Source organism: Bombus pascuorum, chromosome 7, assembly GCF_905332965.1.
Source record: "Bombus pascuorum chromosome 7, iyBomPasc1.1, whole genome shotgun sequence".
In the NCBI taxonomy this organism is placed as follows: Eukaryota; Metazoa; Arthropoda; class Insecta; order Hymenoptera; family Apidae; genus Bombus; species Bombus pascuorum.
The window spans coordinates 1,907,604-1,924,065 of record NC_083494.1 but is presented as its reverse complement, the minus strand read 5'-3'; the positions used below and the strand labels follow the sequence as shown (position 1 = coordinate 1,924,065).

The 16,462-nt window shown below is 41.9% G+C and overlaps 2 protein-coding genes across 3 annotated transcripts in view; both read left to right on the top strand.

Annotated features, from left to right (window-relative positions):
* Positions 1-16,462, top strand: part of LOC132909026 (CCR4-NOT transcription complex subunit 6-like) — a 464,578-nt gene that overhangs the window by 96,865 nt on the left and 351,251 nt on the right. The gene's annotated exons all lie outside the window — the stretch shown is intronic.
* LOC132909132 (uncharacterized) lies at positions 9,546-15,954 on the top strand. The gene has a single exon (XM_060963732.1). The coding sequence runs from the start codon at positions 10,013-10,015 to the stop codon at positions 11,945-11,947; it is 1,935 nt and encodes a 644-aa protein (XP_060819715.1). The 5' UTR covers positions 9,546-10,012; the 3' UTR covers positions 11,948-15,954.

The window sequence follows — 16,462 nt, the reverse complement described above, 5'->3', positions numbered from 1 at the left end:
TAATCCAACAGTATACGAATGCTATCAAAGTATACAGACACAACGTGGAAAATATAATTAGAAGCAGTCGAACGTGGAATAGAATAACATTTTGTTTTTCGAATGTCATTCTCATAAAATCAGTTGCAACATGTGAAAGAGTTCTGTGGATATTCGATTTATATTTACTTGTATTTTCAACTTTCTGAAGCATTTTCAATAATTGAATTGAATTAACATTAAAAAAAACCTTAAAGTAATTATACTTAATGGACGTCCAAATATAAAACATTGACATCAGATACAACATATTCATGAAAAACAAATATGAACAAAATAGTTGCATTTTTTTTATTGTTTGAGACACTTTGGTTATGAAATCGCATTTTTAAGAATTCAAACGAAAAAATAGCTATCTGGAATAGTTTGTTTACGTGTCGAACTCTGTACCAGTACATTCGTTAGGTGTTCAGATTAGGCACTTGATTCGTACACTACGGTATTGTGAAACGTATTTTTGCCAAAAGAAACATTCAAGATAGCGTATAACTGTTTGATAAATATCCATTTGTCAGATCTTTAAAAGTAGCATTATTTCATAATTTTTTTTTATAGTTTATTTTGGTTTTTTACAATTTGTCCTGAAGGACATTTGGTAAAGTATTATATCTTATTTATTGGGGAAAAAAAGTTAAAATATAGCATGTGCATATCTTTTATGTTATTCCATAATTGCCCACTGTCTTCTACGTTTCTTATGTAGCCAGTTTACAAAGTACCATCTAAAGTAGCATTAAAAAATATAACAATATATAATATATTTTACTGTATATATATTATGTATATTATTTAAATATCATTGTTCTTACTAACATCCAGTCTTTCCATCAGAATTAAAATATAACAATATATAATATATTTTGCTGTATATATATTATTTGTATTATTTAAATATCATTGTTCTTACTAACATCCAGTCTTTCCATCAGAATTAAAATATAACAATATATAATATATTTTGCTGTATATATATTATTTGTATTATTTAAATATCATTGTTCTTACTAACATCCAGTCTTTCCATCAGAATTAAAATATAACAATATATAATATATTTTACTGTATATATATATTATGTGTATTATTTAAATATCATTGTTCTTACTAACATCCAGTCTTTCCATCAGAATAGAAAACTCTTGCTGATCTGACTCTGATTCACTAATTAAGCAAAGTGGTATAAAATAATTATATATGAGATAATTACAAACATTTTTATGCTGGCGCCCGAAAACCAGTTGAACCACATGGCAATGTATTAGTACACAGTTATGGTGAAAAGAAGGCTTAAGATTCCCACTTACATACGAATGTCTGTAACTTTGTGCTAGATATTTCTCACTATGCTGGTACCTGTCATGCTGATGTCAATTTTATTTTTAATTTTGCTAATGTTCCTTTCGATGTGTACGTATATTAAGTCTACTCATTGCCCTTACAAGGTAGAATTCCGTCTCCTAACATTAAAATACATAAATATAATAAGCTTTCAACTTTTCTCTCGTTCGTCACGTACACTGTAGCTACGCTGATTATAGAGAAACGAATCGTTGAATTTTCACTTATCTCCAGTTTTGTAATTAAAATGTATCTTGCCAGAAACGAGCAAATATTCGGATACGTTTGACCATAGTGTGCATATATATATATATATATATATATATATATATATATATATATATAAATATATATACAAATATATAAATAAATAAATAAACCGCGGGAATATCAGGGTAATATGAATTTATTTTTGTGTAACTAATAAAAGTTCTAATTAAATTTGCGGTCGGATTTTAGGTCTCACTGTTCATTGTATTCAGAAAAACTAATTTCACATTCTTGCAAAACTTTGTTACACGTAATTAGAGATATTTACGCGCAAATTCATATCTTCATGAACGTAATTGAAAAACTGTAGCCTAGAGAGAAATTAGTTTTACTTACCAATTGTCATAACAAATGCTATTTAAACATCGCCAATTTCATACATTTTCACGTACGTCATTGTACTACTGTAGCTACTATGGCGATTTTCAAATATAAAATCATTGAATTTTAATTTATCCGTAGTTTCGTAATCGAAATACAACTCGTGGAAAACAAGTTGAACAGGCGTCCGGATACTTTTGACCGATAGTGTACATAGTTTGCTGCGATTCTACACCGTCGCGTCGGCCGTAAACCCGCGAACAATCACGATAATGGATGCCTTCTAGGAAAAGTTATAGCCGTTTCGGTGTAATAATCGAGTGCCCCTCGAACTTGGAAGGGAGCGAGCAAGAGGGTAGAAAAAGGACGAACCTTTTGGCCGGTCCCATGGAGACAGATCTGAGAAAGTGTGCGGAAACGTATCCCACGGTGGTTGTTTTCGGCTGTACAAAAGGTAGAGGGTCTGTGTTGTTTTTGGTGCGGAACCGAGGCATGTGGTCGACACTTCTCGTAATCGATGTACTAACTTGCCCAGCTTTCTTTCCCCGGTACGCTCGCCGTTTCCCCTATTTGTCTTTTCTCTCGCTTTTTCCACGCATCTTCGTCCCTCCCTTTTTTCCTTCGCTGTCTAGAAAACACCCGGCCGTCCTATTAACGGTCAACGAAAAAAGAAAAAAAAAAAAAAAAAAGAAAAAGAGAAAGCATTTGCAACGCGCGACCGCCCATTTTACAAGCAAAACCGATGAAATATTTTTATAATTATCCGAGCGCTATAAATCGCTCGTTAACGCAAGTCAGTTAACGCAAATGCTCGAAAATAAAATCACAAGTTCGCCGAGTGGTTCGACCAGTTTTAATCCTGCGCCTCTGCTTGATATATAGCAACGAACTATATCATAGGAGAAAAGATTAGCGTGTAAAAATCATAGCGAATAAATTTTTCTTACCATCGCATATTTCCGCGATCTCGTTGGTAAATAAAGGACAAACGTATACCACGGAACACTTATGACAGAGACAGTTGTGGACGACAAATAAAATATTTCACACGTCCGCAAAAATATACCGCCGTGCGTTCGCTCCTCCAATGCTCCGATAAATCACGTTGCTTTTAATTTTTCACACATTCCGAACTAATTTATCGTATTGTTCGAATACTTACTATTACATTTCGACACTAATCCAGAAATATTTGATACCTTTGGTCTTGAATCGTACCACGTAATTCCGTAATTGATGGCGACCGAGAAACGTATGAATCGCGCGTTCATCTTTTCTAATAATCTCCATAAATATTCGCTATTGTAGGCAGGCCAATCCAAAATGCAGAATTGTTGCATTTTTATCAGATTTTCTGCATTTTCGATCGCGTGTCCCGAGCTTCGATCGTGTCCAACTGCTGTTACGTATTTTATTCAGAGATCGGAACATTGTTAATAGCATCGGGGTAACGTTGCAAAATATCTTTATAAACTGACCAACAACCAACATTTCGTTAAAATATGAGATTTCTGGCGATGCAATAAAACTGCATCGATTGCTTGTTATTGTTCCACATATGTAAATAAAATATTTGAAAAGTCATAAAATATCTTGCGTCAATGCTAACCGTGTTACATGTTAACAATGTTTACCTTGCTAATTGTTTACGCGAATAAACAGCGATTTACGCAAAACAACTGCATTGCTTCACCCGCATTTCTCAAATACGTCATGAAACGCTAATTACGTGCTTTTCAAAATAACAAAAGAATCGAATCACGTTGCATCGAATGTTCGTACAAATAAAACTCGTCGACGCACGCGCACTCGTGTCCTATTATCAGACTTTTTTTTCACTTTCTCCAGGAAACGCATATATTCGTGTAGATTTCAGCAAACAATTGGATGTTTGATATTTCAGTGAAACGCGTAAACGAGAAGTGAAACTAATTGATATTCGTAGTTTTAGAGGACGACGTCTGGCAAGATGGTGTTGGTAATTTCTCTGTAGCTTTTTCAAAGTGCTGCATCCACCGCCAGTAGTCAGAGAACATACGAAACGTTAGAATTTCTAGAAACGAGTATCGTTCGATTACATTATCGTTGCGTAATCATTAATGTCGGCTTACATAAGCTCTTAAACGTTGTATTTCGTGAAAAGAATGCCATCTTCGAGCTTCTTCACGTCTCTTAGGATCTTAATCGCGAAACGCCTTAACACCCGCAGCTATAAATATGAACTAACGATTAATTATGCGATATTCAAATTGTTATTGTTCGCTAATCGGTTTCTAAGATTGCATGTACTTATGTAGAATCATCGCTTGCAATCGTGTTTCACGTACACATTTATCACCGTACATTGAAATCGAAATTTAAATACACGTTTGATGACCGCGTTGGGTTCACTTTTACTATACACAGTGACGAAGAAAAGTAACTTATAAGACTGGCTTATCTTGTAAACTTCTCCACGAATCTGCAAGAAATCCGACTTTTTGTTCAACTTTTTTTAAAAATATAAGTTTGAATTTTTAATTTTTTAATTATTAATAATTCTCATTGCGATGACTATGAACCAGCACTTGGAGTAACTCTGGAAGCAACGTTAAGCAACCAAAATTTCTGTTTTAATTACGATTCCAATATTGGTTTTCATATTGCTCTTAGATTATTTCTTTGCAAAACACCATTGTTTATTTCCAACGTCAGTTCCGCAATGAATTCTCCTGTCGATTTTACGATAATTGAAATTTTACATTTCGCCTGTTTTTATTACTTACTTTCTTGGTACAATCATTTAACGAATTAAGAATATCTAAATTTTAGATTCGAAAATCATTATGCGCCAAAGAATTGAACAAATACCCCCTCTCCCCCTCTCCGTCCCAAAATCTCACAGACCCACCGAAACCAAAAGCAGACTACCGAATTTCCCTGTTTTGCGACCAGACTTTCAGGACAGAGATAGCAAGAAAAGACAATATCATATATAAGCACCGCTCTACGGCGACTTAAATCCAAATTATAAATTATAATACCAAAAGAAAAAATGTAATTCCGACACACATAACATTGTATGGCTATGTCGTACCGTCACGTATCGGTACTTTTGCCACAACCGAAATTCATTGTTTATTGTGAATTCCACACATGTGTAATAATCATCTTCTGGGTCAATAAACGTCATTAAAAAAAAAAAAAAAAAATAATTGAACAAATACTTGAAAATCGTACAGAGGATTTTATAGAAAGATCTAGTTTGTGTGTTATAGGAAGATTCAATATATGTTTGTTGATTCATGGAATTTATTCGTTTTGCAAGAAGGAACGTTATCTTTGAAACGTTAGCAAAACCACTTTTCCACGTGTCGTAAAATATGGGGCAACTAAGAAAGGTTTCATCGGCGGTAAATTTCAAGTGAGAAACGAAAGCGTTTCGCCATTGCGTGGTATTGGTGAATATTTCAATGTATCGCTTTCACCGTAAAATCACCCGTTCAGGCGTACGTATCGACCGAGATTTTCACAACGGTCACGCGGCGCACTTTCACGTAGCACTTCGTCTACTTTTCTCTGCTCTCTTTAATATGCGTCATTTCTCTTTCACAAAAACGCCACGTATCGCTGTTTCGAGCGCGTATATACGCTTCAGCCCAGGCCGATAATGTCAGGCATGATTAGTTTCTTACACGGAATACCCGTTAGGAAAGTGTGCCAAGACGTCCGTGAGTTTCTCGGCTCGCGTGGCTTATAAAATTATGATAAATTTCATAGCAGGAAGTACATTTACGACGAACCGAGAAAGCTTTCCTTACAAGTTCGCGCGTCAACTACGCTCATAGAAAATGTATCGCGTTTCATTAGTCTTAAGGCCACGCGTCCGTTTATTTCAGTCGAATTCCCTGCACATTTTGACAAACATAAAGCGTTCCATAGCGAAATTCGGGAAAATCTACGACGCGATAAATTCCAGTGACAAAATCCCCGCTGTGTTCGTCTTAGCGAACGTTGAATAAGAAGTACAGAGGTTTTGTTTAAAAAAGAATCAACTTCGCTCTCGTATCTCGTCCACTGGCTACACTTACAGAAAAATTATCTATGTCGTATAATAAATAATCCTTGTATTTATACAACCTTTAGACGAACACGTTTTTGAAAGCTTCGATCCTTCCTCAGACATTAGACCTAACACCCTGTATATTGTCATACGTAAAGATGAATTACGACGACAGTCAGGCACATATATACACACACATCTGAAAGACATTGACGATCATCGAAGGCGTGGCAGACGATTGTATTGTGTGTTAATCCGCAGCACGTGCAAACACGCATGATAACAGGAGCAAACATTTCTGCCGCGTTGCAAACACCAGATTTCCATCTAAAAATTGCCGGACTTGGTGCAAATCGTACTTCATACGACGTTGAATTTCATCCATGCTGATTATATCGATCGAGGCTAATGAATAAGACATAAATTTGTTGGCATATACGATGTCGTTTATCGAGCGATATGCAAAGTGAATTTGCCAGAGAGCAACAAAGTTTACTTGGGTCCCAAAGGAAATTAGAAGATGATAGTTAGTTTCGTATTGATTTCTTATGAATTACAAATTTCTCGAATACACCGGCGGGAGTCGCGTCGATTGAAGTTGACCGAAGAATCCAACAAGTAACTATTATCTTCCAACTTTCTCTCGTTCCCCATTCTTCGATTTAATTATCATAATTTATTATTCATTAGATCCGCTAACAAGTCGTAAACTTATTTGCATTTCCACTGCTGATTCTTATCTCGATACCCACTACTGTTATCTAATTATTATTATCTAATTGTCGAATTCGAATTGCAATTTCTCAATTGCCGCAGTGAAATATTTACTAGAAAAGCGAAACTATTTCTCTCTGACGGAAAATATGAAAGGAAAATAAAAATAAGGAATCGGTAAAATATTAAATGCATTCGGTATTTCTCGTAAGTATCTGAAAGCTTTGGTAGATTTATCCTAACAATATGTGAATCTTATCTGATGTGTAGAAATTAATGGCAGAATTATCAACGAAGAACTGTACTTACAACGCTTTTTTTATGGAATTACTAAGATATAAATCTAAATTACCTGTATAAAAAGAGCATTAAAATTTGTCGTATACGCTATTAGATACACTTTTTAATTAAGTATCACTGCTTACAGTAACATCGGAAGTTCTTCCATCGATACGGAAGATTCGCTTTAAAGTGACTTATATCTGAGAAATTGAAAAATCTAAAGGTAAAATACAAACAAGACGTAATTGCAAATACAGTTTCGTTATTGCATATCGGCTTTTGAAGATCGTTTTAATCAGGTCACGATATATGAAACATCCATGGCAGAATTAATAACCAGGAGCAGTACTTACAACGGATTTTCTTATGAAATAAACTAAACTACGAATGTAAATTAGCTATATAAAAACAGCAATAAAATCTGATCCTGCTACTTATCGTGCAAGCTACTAATATACGTTTACCTGTAAGCTATCATTACGTAAATTAACATCGATAGTTTCTCCATTAATTAGAATGATTCCTCTCGGTCCGACTTAGAATTCAGAGATGAAAGAATCTAAGGCCAAAGTACTTGCCAAATAAAACGCACTTGCGAATACTAGTTTCGTTATCGCGTACTGGCAGTTAAAAATCAGTGTAATCGGGTCGCGATACATCAGACGTGGCCACGACGATCGTAAAATCAGTGCAGTTTCACTTATCGATAATTCTCTAATTAAAAGGTAACTCATGAAAAAGAAGCAAGTGTCGGGTAGTTTTGAGCTGCGGTGTGTATCAATCTAAGTATACTTTACTAGGTAAGAGCCTCTGGAAAACATAGCCGAGAAAACGCGTGGTGGCGGCCGTTGCTTGGTAACGTGTTAATTTCGTCGCCGTGTCTCTTGTTCGCTGACGTGGAATCTGGTGATCGCGCTTTCTGCCGTTGGTGAACAAGTACACGGGGTTCGCACACACGATAACGCGAACGCCAGCATGAACGAAAGGAGGGACCGAACGTGTCGCGTTACTTCGCTCCAGATGAGACGTTCCAGAGAAGAGTAGGTGGGTTGTATGCGAGGGTTCAACTGAGCAAGGTAGCGTGCCGCAGGCGATTGATGACTTGTGACCCACTTTTAAAGGCTTGGTGGCCTAGATGCGAGGGTGCCGTAACCTGATCTAAGATATCAGGCTTCCCTCCTCTCCTTCTCTTTCTACCGACCGACCCTTCCCCCCGTTTTCTATTCCTTTACTCTTTCTAGTCTCGTCGCCGTGCCATCTACTTCACGGATGACGGTCTTCCAGACTTACGCCAGTTAAGACATAACTCGTGTCCTCGCAGGATTTTCCTTCCCTCCTTTTTACATCTTGCTTCCACCTTATATATATCTTGTACGCTCCGCCTTTCTCCGCTCTAGCTTCCAATGGACCCTGACAGATCGTTTCAAACTAAAACTTTGCCTTCTTTTTTGTCGCTTCGCTCGATCGCGATCTGCGTATGGCTATGCCCGTAGCTTGTACTTTTCAACTTTCCCGAGTTCTATTTCCAATTTACTAAACTTTCCTGTTAATTTTGTTTGAAGATATTTTATTTCTATATATAAAAATATATAATATATGTTAGAAATACTCTCTGAGGTTTAAAGAATGTTATATATCAGATGCAACAACAACGTTTCGATATTTTTGATTTATTAAGACCACAAAGCAATCCTTACAAAGAGTTACACGTATGGCCTCACATTCACGATTGCATTTTCTACATTGTTTCTACACCATAGAACTATTTCCAAGATACAAGAGATTTTGGAAGTTACATCGTTTAAGAAAACGTTGTAAGAGACCTGCTTATACACCGTTGCAATACATCCGAGAGAGCGCTGCAACATCTAACGTATAAAATAAAAATCCCACGTTCCACGGTACTGTTCGCGTTCCCTAAAATTCTTTACCGGATCAGCTCAGTTTAATGCGTTGTTTGGTAACTGCGTGGTTCACTGCACTCTGAAAGGCGCAATTTTTGACAACCGCCGAATAAGATACCGATATAAATTTTGCTGAAAGTGGAAGAAAAGGTGACGGCAAGACGCCGATACGAAAGGAGCTGCTGAGCCTCTACTTTCTCCGTGATCTTCGTTAACTTACCTCGACGAGATACAATACCGCTGTGGCGTTCTCGGATTATGTGCCATAAAGAAGCGCGCATCAGCCACGAGTATCGGCCGTCTGAAATTCGTCTTCACCGGTCGATGTCGTCGGAAAGTTTCCACTAGCTAACGTCAACCACCACGCAACTTACCTTCTTTGCCCAGCTTTCTCCGATACCTTGCTAAATTGTGACAGGCTCGTCCACCGGAAGGAACAATGTTATGTGTATATAAGCGGTATAGGAGGATGGTAAAGTTTCGTTGAACGGTGTGGAGAGGTACATCGTAAAGAAAAGAGGGATGGGAAGAGTGGTGGGGGCACGTCTGTCGGCGGTGAGCGTGGTTCAGGTGGTGGGGAGCAAGGACGGTGGTGGGGGCAGTGGGTAGCATGGTGGGGCATCTCCACGTCGCAGAGCGATGCGAAAGACGGCGTAAGCGCGTTCGGTGGAGCGAGCTTCAGTATCGTTGCAGCCGCGGTCCCGTATGGTTGTTCCACCGAGCGCTGTGTTTCGATCCACGTAACTGTCGCCGTTCCCGTATTTAATCGGTCGTTTCCGTCGTCTGGAACGTGATCGTTCCACGCTACGTGCCTGACGAAACGACGCTGTTTACGCTTGTTCGGCTTGGATCGATCGTTAACAGTGTTACAGTTCTGTTTGTGGTATCGACTCGAAAGAGGCTCAGGATGACAATGGGCTAAACCGGTGATACCGTTGAAGCATCGGAAACGTTGTACCTGAATTTGGGTCAATGGAGTAACGTGTTGGTGTAACGTACTTGTCAACGATTGAAATACCGTGAGGTGCGGCATTTTCTGATAATCGGGAGAATATAACGGTGTCGTTGGTATATAAGTGGTATCGGTCGCGGGTTTTGTAAGATGAGCCCGGCCTCCCAGGGCGGCGTGGAGGTGGAGCGTTACATCGGTAGTTGTTTGATATCGTCGAGCATCAGGCCAGGATCGCACAAGCCAATCGTCGGTAGGAAACAGGAAGCTGTGATTCGCGGGAAAACGCGAGGCTGTTACGGAACTGTGAACTTCCCGAGCGGAACGGAACAATGTCAGGTGCAGTACGGACCTGGCGGTTGGACGGGCGCTCCGTTGATATCTATGACGTCCAGCCCTCGCAGATGCACTCAGAGATCGTCGCCGTCGCTCGGTCAACAGCAACAGCAACAATCACCGTCGCCGCAACAGCAACAGCAGGCTTGCGATCAGCAAGTATCGGTTCACCTACACAAGAATCCACTTTCTAGATTGGCCATTCACACGCAGGGAGCGCCGCTAATCCTGGCCAATCGGTTTCACAATCGCGGCAAGATACATAACAGCGGGAACGCTAATGGCATTGCTAATGCGGTGTGCAGCAATACGGGCGCGGTGAATAGTTACGTTCACAATAACGTGGCTACCGTGACATCGAACTGTACGATGAACAACTCGGTGAGGTGTCCACCGTCGCGGCCCCAGAGGCCGATAGAGCTCGGGAAGAAACAGCAGACGAACGCGAAATCGTCGGATTGCACGGCGACCAAGGAAACTGCGAACACGGGAAACAACATAGCGAACATCGATTCATTGAGTATCGCGAGCGACGAGAGTTCAGGATCGAACAATTCCGAGAACAGCTTACCACGAATCATCAAGCCGCGAAAGCGCAGGAAGAAGGACAGAAAACCGCCGAACAACACGGTGGCCTCCGTGGAAGCGAAACACGACGAGCAACAGCAACAGTCAAATTCGAGCGTGGCCAACGAACAACCGAGCGCGGGTTCTTTAAAACCGTACGTGCCGGCTTGTTACGAGCAACGTTACGAAGCCGCGCCTCACCTTAGAAACCATAGAAGGCCACCCATAGCGAGAGAAAGGACAACGGGCAGCATGTCGGTGCAAGAGATAGCCGACGCGAGGCAAAGGTATCCGCACCGGCACGTGGAGGTGAAAGTGTTGGACGACAACAGAAACATCGTTGTGCCGGCGCAAATGCGCATCATTCCGCCAAAGGGTTACAGACATAACGGCCATCACCATCACCATAATCACGCCGTCAACGGCAACGGCAACAACGTTCTGCGCTATTTGCACGAATACAACGAGCCGACGGCGACCACAGGCTGCGAGGACGACATCAACGACGAATTAGGGCCGTGCCAGTGCCGGTACTGCGATCCCGAGGCTCTCATATGGGACGTGGAACAGAACTGTTACTCGCCCTTCTTGACCCCGTCACCGTCGACCGACTTCTGTCCCGGCCACTTCCCGCAGATGCCGCTATTCTTGTCCCGACCGAGCCTCAATTGTCCGGAGCAGAGTATCGAGAGGCTTTTCAACGGCGATAACGTTCCTCGAGCCCATCAAGAGAAAGACGGCACCACCGGTGTCGTACTAAGGCGCAGCTGGAGCGATCCGACCAGTTACTTCAGCGAGGAGATCAGCACGCCTAGCAAAGACTTCGGCGTGATCGGTGACAGGGGACAGGCGGAGAGCGGGAAACGCCGAACGCTGTGGCGCGGCGACTCTATCGGTATTCCTGTGAGTAACGTTGGACCATCCGGTATGGACGTGAACGGTAGTACCGTACAGTCGCCGAAGGAGTTGGAGGTCTCGACGGAGATCATCACGTCGCCGAACGGCCACAGAGATTTGGAGATAAAGTTTTACTCGCCGTCACCGAACGCGCCGATATCGGAGCAGAAGAAATGTATCTTCGCGGAGGAGGTGGACGAAGACGAGGAAGATTTCAGCGACATTTGGAGCTACCACGAGTCAAAGCTGCAACAGGATTTCCGCACGTTGCTGCAAGCGGAGGAATGAACACGGCATCCGAGATTCTCTTTCGATGTGTCTGCTGGTCCGACTCGTTACGGTGCAAAGAGAGAACATTTTCGCGTCTGTCCGTGTTTGCGAACGTTCCTTCTTCTTCGATTCGCGTGCGTGCGTACACGCGAGGCTAAAAGAAGAAGCAGAGTAGCAGGGAGCGTGAACACGTCGACTGTGCGAGCGAGCGAGAGAGAGAGAGAGAGAAGGAGAGAAAGGGAGACGCGTGAGTGCGAGCGAAAGAGAGGTGGCCCTGTAGATTCAATTAGTTCGTCGATAGGGAACAAAGCCGAACGGACTTGCGTAGACGCGTGCGCGACCGCGTGAGACGAAAACTGCTCGAGTTTCGAACGGTAGCTATCCGTTTCTGCGAAAAACCTTTCACTCCTTTCGTCCGAGGTAACGCGCATCGCTGTAATTATATCCCAACTTCCATCTCTTCCCTTCCTCGGTCTTGTTCCCGCGACGACGCCCTCGTTGCCAGCAGTCCTGGGTGAAACGACGAACAAGTGTAACTGACTGTAACGAGCAAAGCTACGTGTCGAACGATTCTTCTTCCTAACGGTGTACGTTGTATACACGTAGTATACGTGATGTGCGTGCACTCGTGAAGCACGCACGAGAGTAGGTCTAAAGGATCGTACCTTGATGTCGGGAATACACGCGGTCTGCTTATCGATGACAACATGCTACTAATAAACGGTGGTTGGCTCGTGTCGTCAAGCGAATCGACTCGACGATAAGGCCGGTGTGTCGACTACCAACCTAAAGCTGATCGCACGAGAGAAAGATTCCCTGTAATCGCCTCTTTCTCTCTCTTTCTCCTCGCCCTTCCCTTCCTTCACCTTCCTTCACCTTCCTTCACCTTCTTACCATCGTCTCCTCTTTCGCGTCGTACGATCTCAACCGTCGTCAACGTTTGCAACGAGATAACGCTTCCCCTCGCCGCCAACCACCGTCACCGGAACAACTAGACTTGTGACTGTTTAAATCGTAACGTAGTAATTAAACGGAACTATGAAAATCGGCCGCTGGTCGCCAAGAAAGTTCGCGTTCCCCGTTTTTCCTCTTTTAATCACGCGATGCCCGACAGTTTTCTCCGATCCTCGTTACCTCTTGAATAATTGCTTTCTCATTGTCGAATATCGTTTGCTGTGTCGTCGTTGCGAAACTCGCTTTGAATCTTCGTTCCATAAATCGTTTGGTCTTTACGCCGCGGCCTTTCGAACACGTTCGATATCGTTGCGTACTTTGGCTACTTGAAAAGTAGAGTCACGTTTACGCGTGAACCTTTTAACATCGATCCGTGTTACTATCGAGATACTTGGATCATTCCCGGAACGTTTGTTGCGGTTAGTAGTGCAGTGGCTGGCAAATATCCCGCGAATCCTTTGTTCCTGCAACTAAGTTCATGATAAACAGAAATTCGCGGTCGGAAGGATGGTTAGCAGTTTGAGGTTGTTTCGTGCTACTTGCGCGATTCGTGTTTGCGTAGTCGTAGATGCGTAAAGCATTCCTCGTGGTCACGTTGTTGCAACGTTAGTTAAATTTTAGTTGTATCTATCGTCGACAAATGCATGTTAAAATTGTCTGTCCTTTGCGATTGACGCGCGAGATTCGAAAATCTCGTAGACTTCACTACGTGTTCCACTTCGGTGTATCGATTTCATTTTGCTTCGTAATCTTTCAAAGTTACCAAGTTTGTCCGACGTTTGGTCGACGCTTACGCGTTTGCCTTTTGATCTGTAGCTTGCACTCTGTACAAAACAAACAGATTGGAAGGCAGACCTTGATTCTATTTTGGAAAGTGCTAGGAAGTAAGTTGGTTAACATTGGAACTTGGTTAGATGTTCGCTGGTCTCTGGTTCAGCCAAGACCTTTAGTATCTTTAGCGTACAATGTTTGTCAACGTGAAAATTTATCGAACAGAGTTACTCGTCTCCGCGACTCGACGCGACTCGACGTTCTTACAGGGCCACGTGATCGAATAGACGTAAGACTAAACGTGCTTTTCAATTATCACCGGCCATTCGATCAGCCTTGACCTTAAAACGTTTTATCGTAGGAAAAGGGCATCGCGTGAATTTTCGTAAGACGGGGCACGGTGAAGCCAAATCGATCGATCACGGTTCGCGAGCTGTGCGTCGATCGTATCGATCACGAGCTTCGCGTGATTTTGTGACACGGCGTTGCGATAACGCTTCTCAGCCCGTGCTCGCCGATCTTGTTTCTCGACCCGGCACGAGACCGCGACGAGTCCACGAACTTTCATCGTTTCGTACGCGAAATCAGACAGGAAAAAAGAAACGCACGTTCGCATATTTAACAAACATACACACATATACACACACACGTATCCATTACCCACCATCCTCTTTCGTTTAGACTGTAAGCCTAGATGTTAAGGCGATTCACTTAGATTATCACCGTTGTCTATATGTGTATAGGAGAAGTCGCGTATTAAACGGTCCGCCTTTTATTTACCATTAGACTGTTAGGGGATATTAGAGACGATGCGGCAATTTCGAAGGCAACGAAAGAGCGTGCCGCGAGAATCACCGACGACTAATTAGGCTTAGCGCGTGCGTGCTTCGCGTCCGGGGTTCAACCAACGAGACGCGCAATCCAACGCGAAGAATTATATTAGCAATATTTCTCTCTTGCTCTGGTCCTCATCGTGCATAGCAAGTTTTATTGCTAAGTAGCAACAGATAAATATTGATGTTGACTCTTGTTAAAGTAGCAACAACCGCGTATCACATACCAAGCCAAGAGATAATCGTTGCTGCTTTAATAACATCGTCGTTCGTTGATATTTTTCTTCGAGTGTAACGCCGTTTGCACGGTATCACGTTCGCTGCTGTGTAACCAAACGCGTGTCTTACCCTGCTGTATAGCGTTCACCAATAAATTCGCCACCACGTTCTTCCTTCGTTTTTCAATGTATCACGCGTTCTTTTCTTTTCTATCGAGCAGCGCATCGTTCGTTGGCAGCGTCCGTGGAGAAACGATCGGATGGCACTTGCAATCCGCCTTTCCGGAATAAAGGTTTTTCGCTCGAGAACGCATCACCGCCGCCGCCAATCCGGATACACGTTGCGGAACGAGTTCGTAGTACGATACAGCTTCGACGATGATACCGTTCGGCCCTCCCCCTCCGAAGCTTGTCCACTTATTGTTTTCACAAACGATGAACGGAGGAAAATTTAATTTATTTGCGTCGAATCGTCCAGTCTCTTTTTGCTTATGAAACAGAGCCGTGGTATACAAACCTAGTGTTGTATGCTACATGAAACGTTCGAAGGTTGCAGCTGGAGAAAGGAAAATTGATAAAAGCGATTCGAACGTATCGAGATGAAAAAAAGTTGCCTGTTTCGTTTTGTTAAACGATGCCGCGCTGTTCAGACGGCGAGAGATAAGAACTTATATTTGACGTTCAGCTTTTTGTTTTTTTCTAAAGATTCTATCGCGAACGAATCGCAATTGACGATCGGCGAAATGTACATTCGACCTTACTTTTATCGATCGTGACGCAGTTTCGACGAACGCTTTTTTTCCGGTTTTATTTTGCTTTTTGTGTTTGCTGATTGTGATCATTTGCCAATCGCGCTTTACGCTATTTGATCTCTGGAAGAAGAAAGAGAGAGCGAGAGAGAATCGAAGATCGTGGAAAAGATTTTCACACGGATCGCGCGTTGTGTTTTTTCCTTAGAATTATCGACAATTTTGTTTCATGGATTGTGACTCGAGTGGATTCGCTCTATTTTTTTCTTTCTCTTCTCTTGAAATTCGATCCTTCTTCGCTCTCTCCTTCTGGCTCTATTTATTTTGAACATCGTCGTTTGACGATACAACGTATTGTGATAACGAAACGATGATACACTCGATTCTGCTTCGTCGTCCAGACTGATCAACGCCGGTCAACCAATGTCGCTACAGTGCTGTACCGCACTAACTCAAATTACATTGTTTGAGAAGTTCAATAAAAGATGTCTTTGATTTAATTTTGCATATCTCAGAATTTTATTAGCACCCACCTTCGAATCAGACTTTTATCGTCGTTTATTAAAAAAACATGCGAAATCAGAGATGCGAAAATTCATTTCACGAGATAATTCGCAAGTTTCTCATAACGTTTGCATATCCGTTTCTTCGCACGCGAACGTGCAACTGTCATTTCCAACGTTTATCGAAACGTACATTTATTTTCTTGTTTACACGTTCGATAATAACAACGTACATAGTTTCATCGATACTAACCATCAATTCTAAACGTTAGCGACACGCGTGTACGCGTACGAATGTTATCTGCTAAAAATAAAAAGACACAGTTGAACACAAAAGAATGGTAGACTTTTCCGCGTGTTCGCTTTTCCCACGTTTGCAGACGACGAAACGATAGACATTTCCGGAATTCTCTTTTACCATTCGACGAGCCCAAGTCTTTGGTCTTCATCGATCGTAATTGCGCCGCGTCTCTTTCATTCCGAGTAAAATCGGATTTATGGATTT

What these genes read in the sequence shown, in the direction of transcription:
- LOC132909132 (XM_060963732.1), top strand. Translation starts at nt 10,013, where the DNA reads ATGAGCCCGGCCTCCCAGGGCGGCGTGGAGGTGGAGCGTTACATCGGT.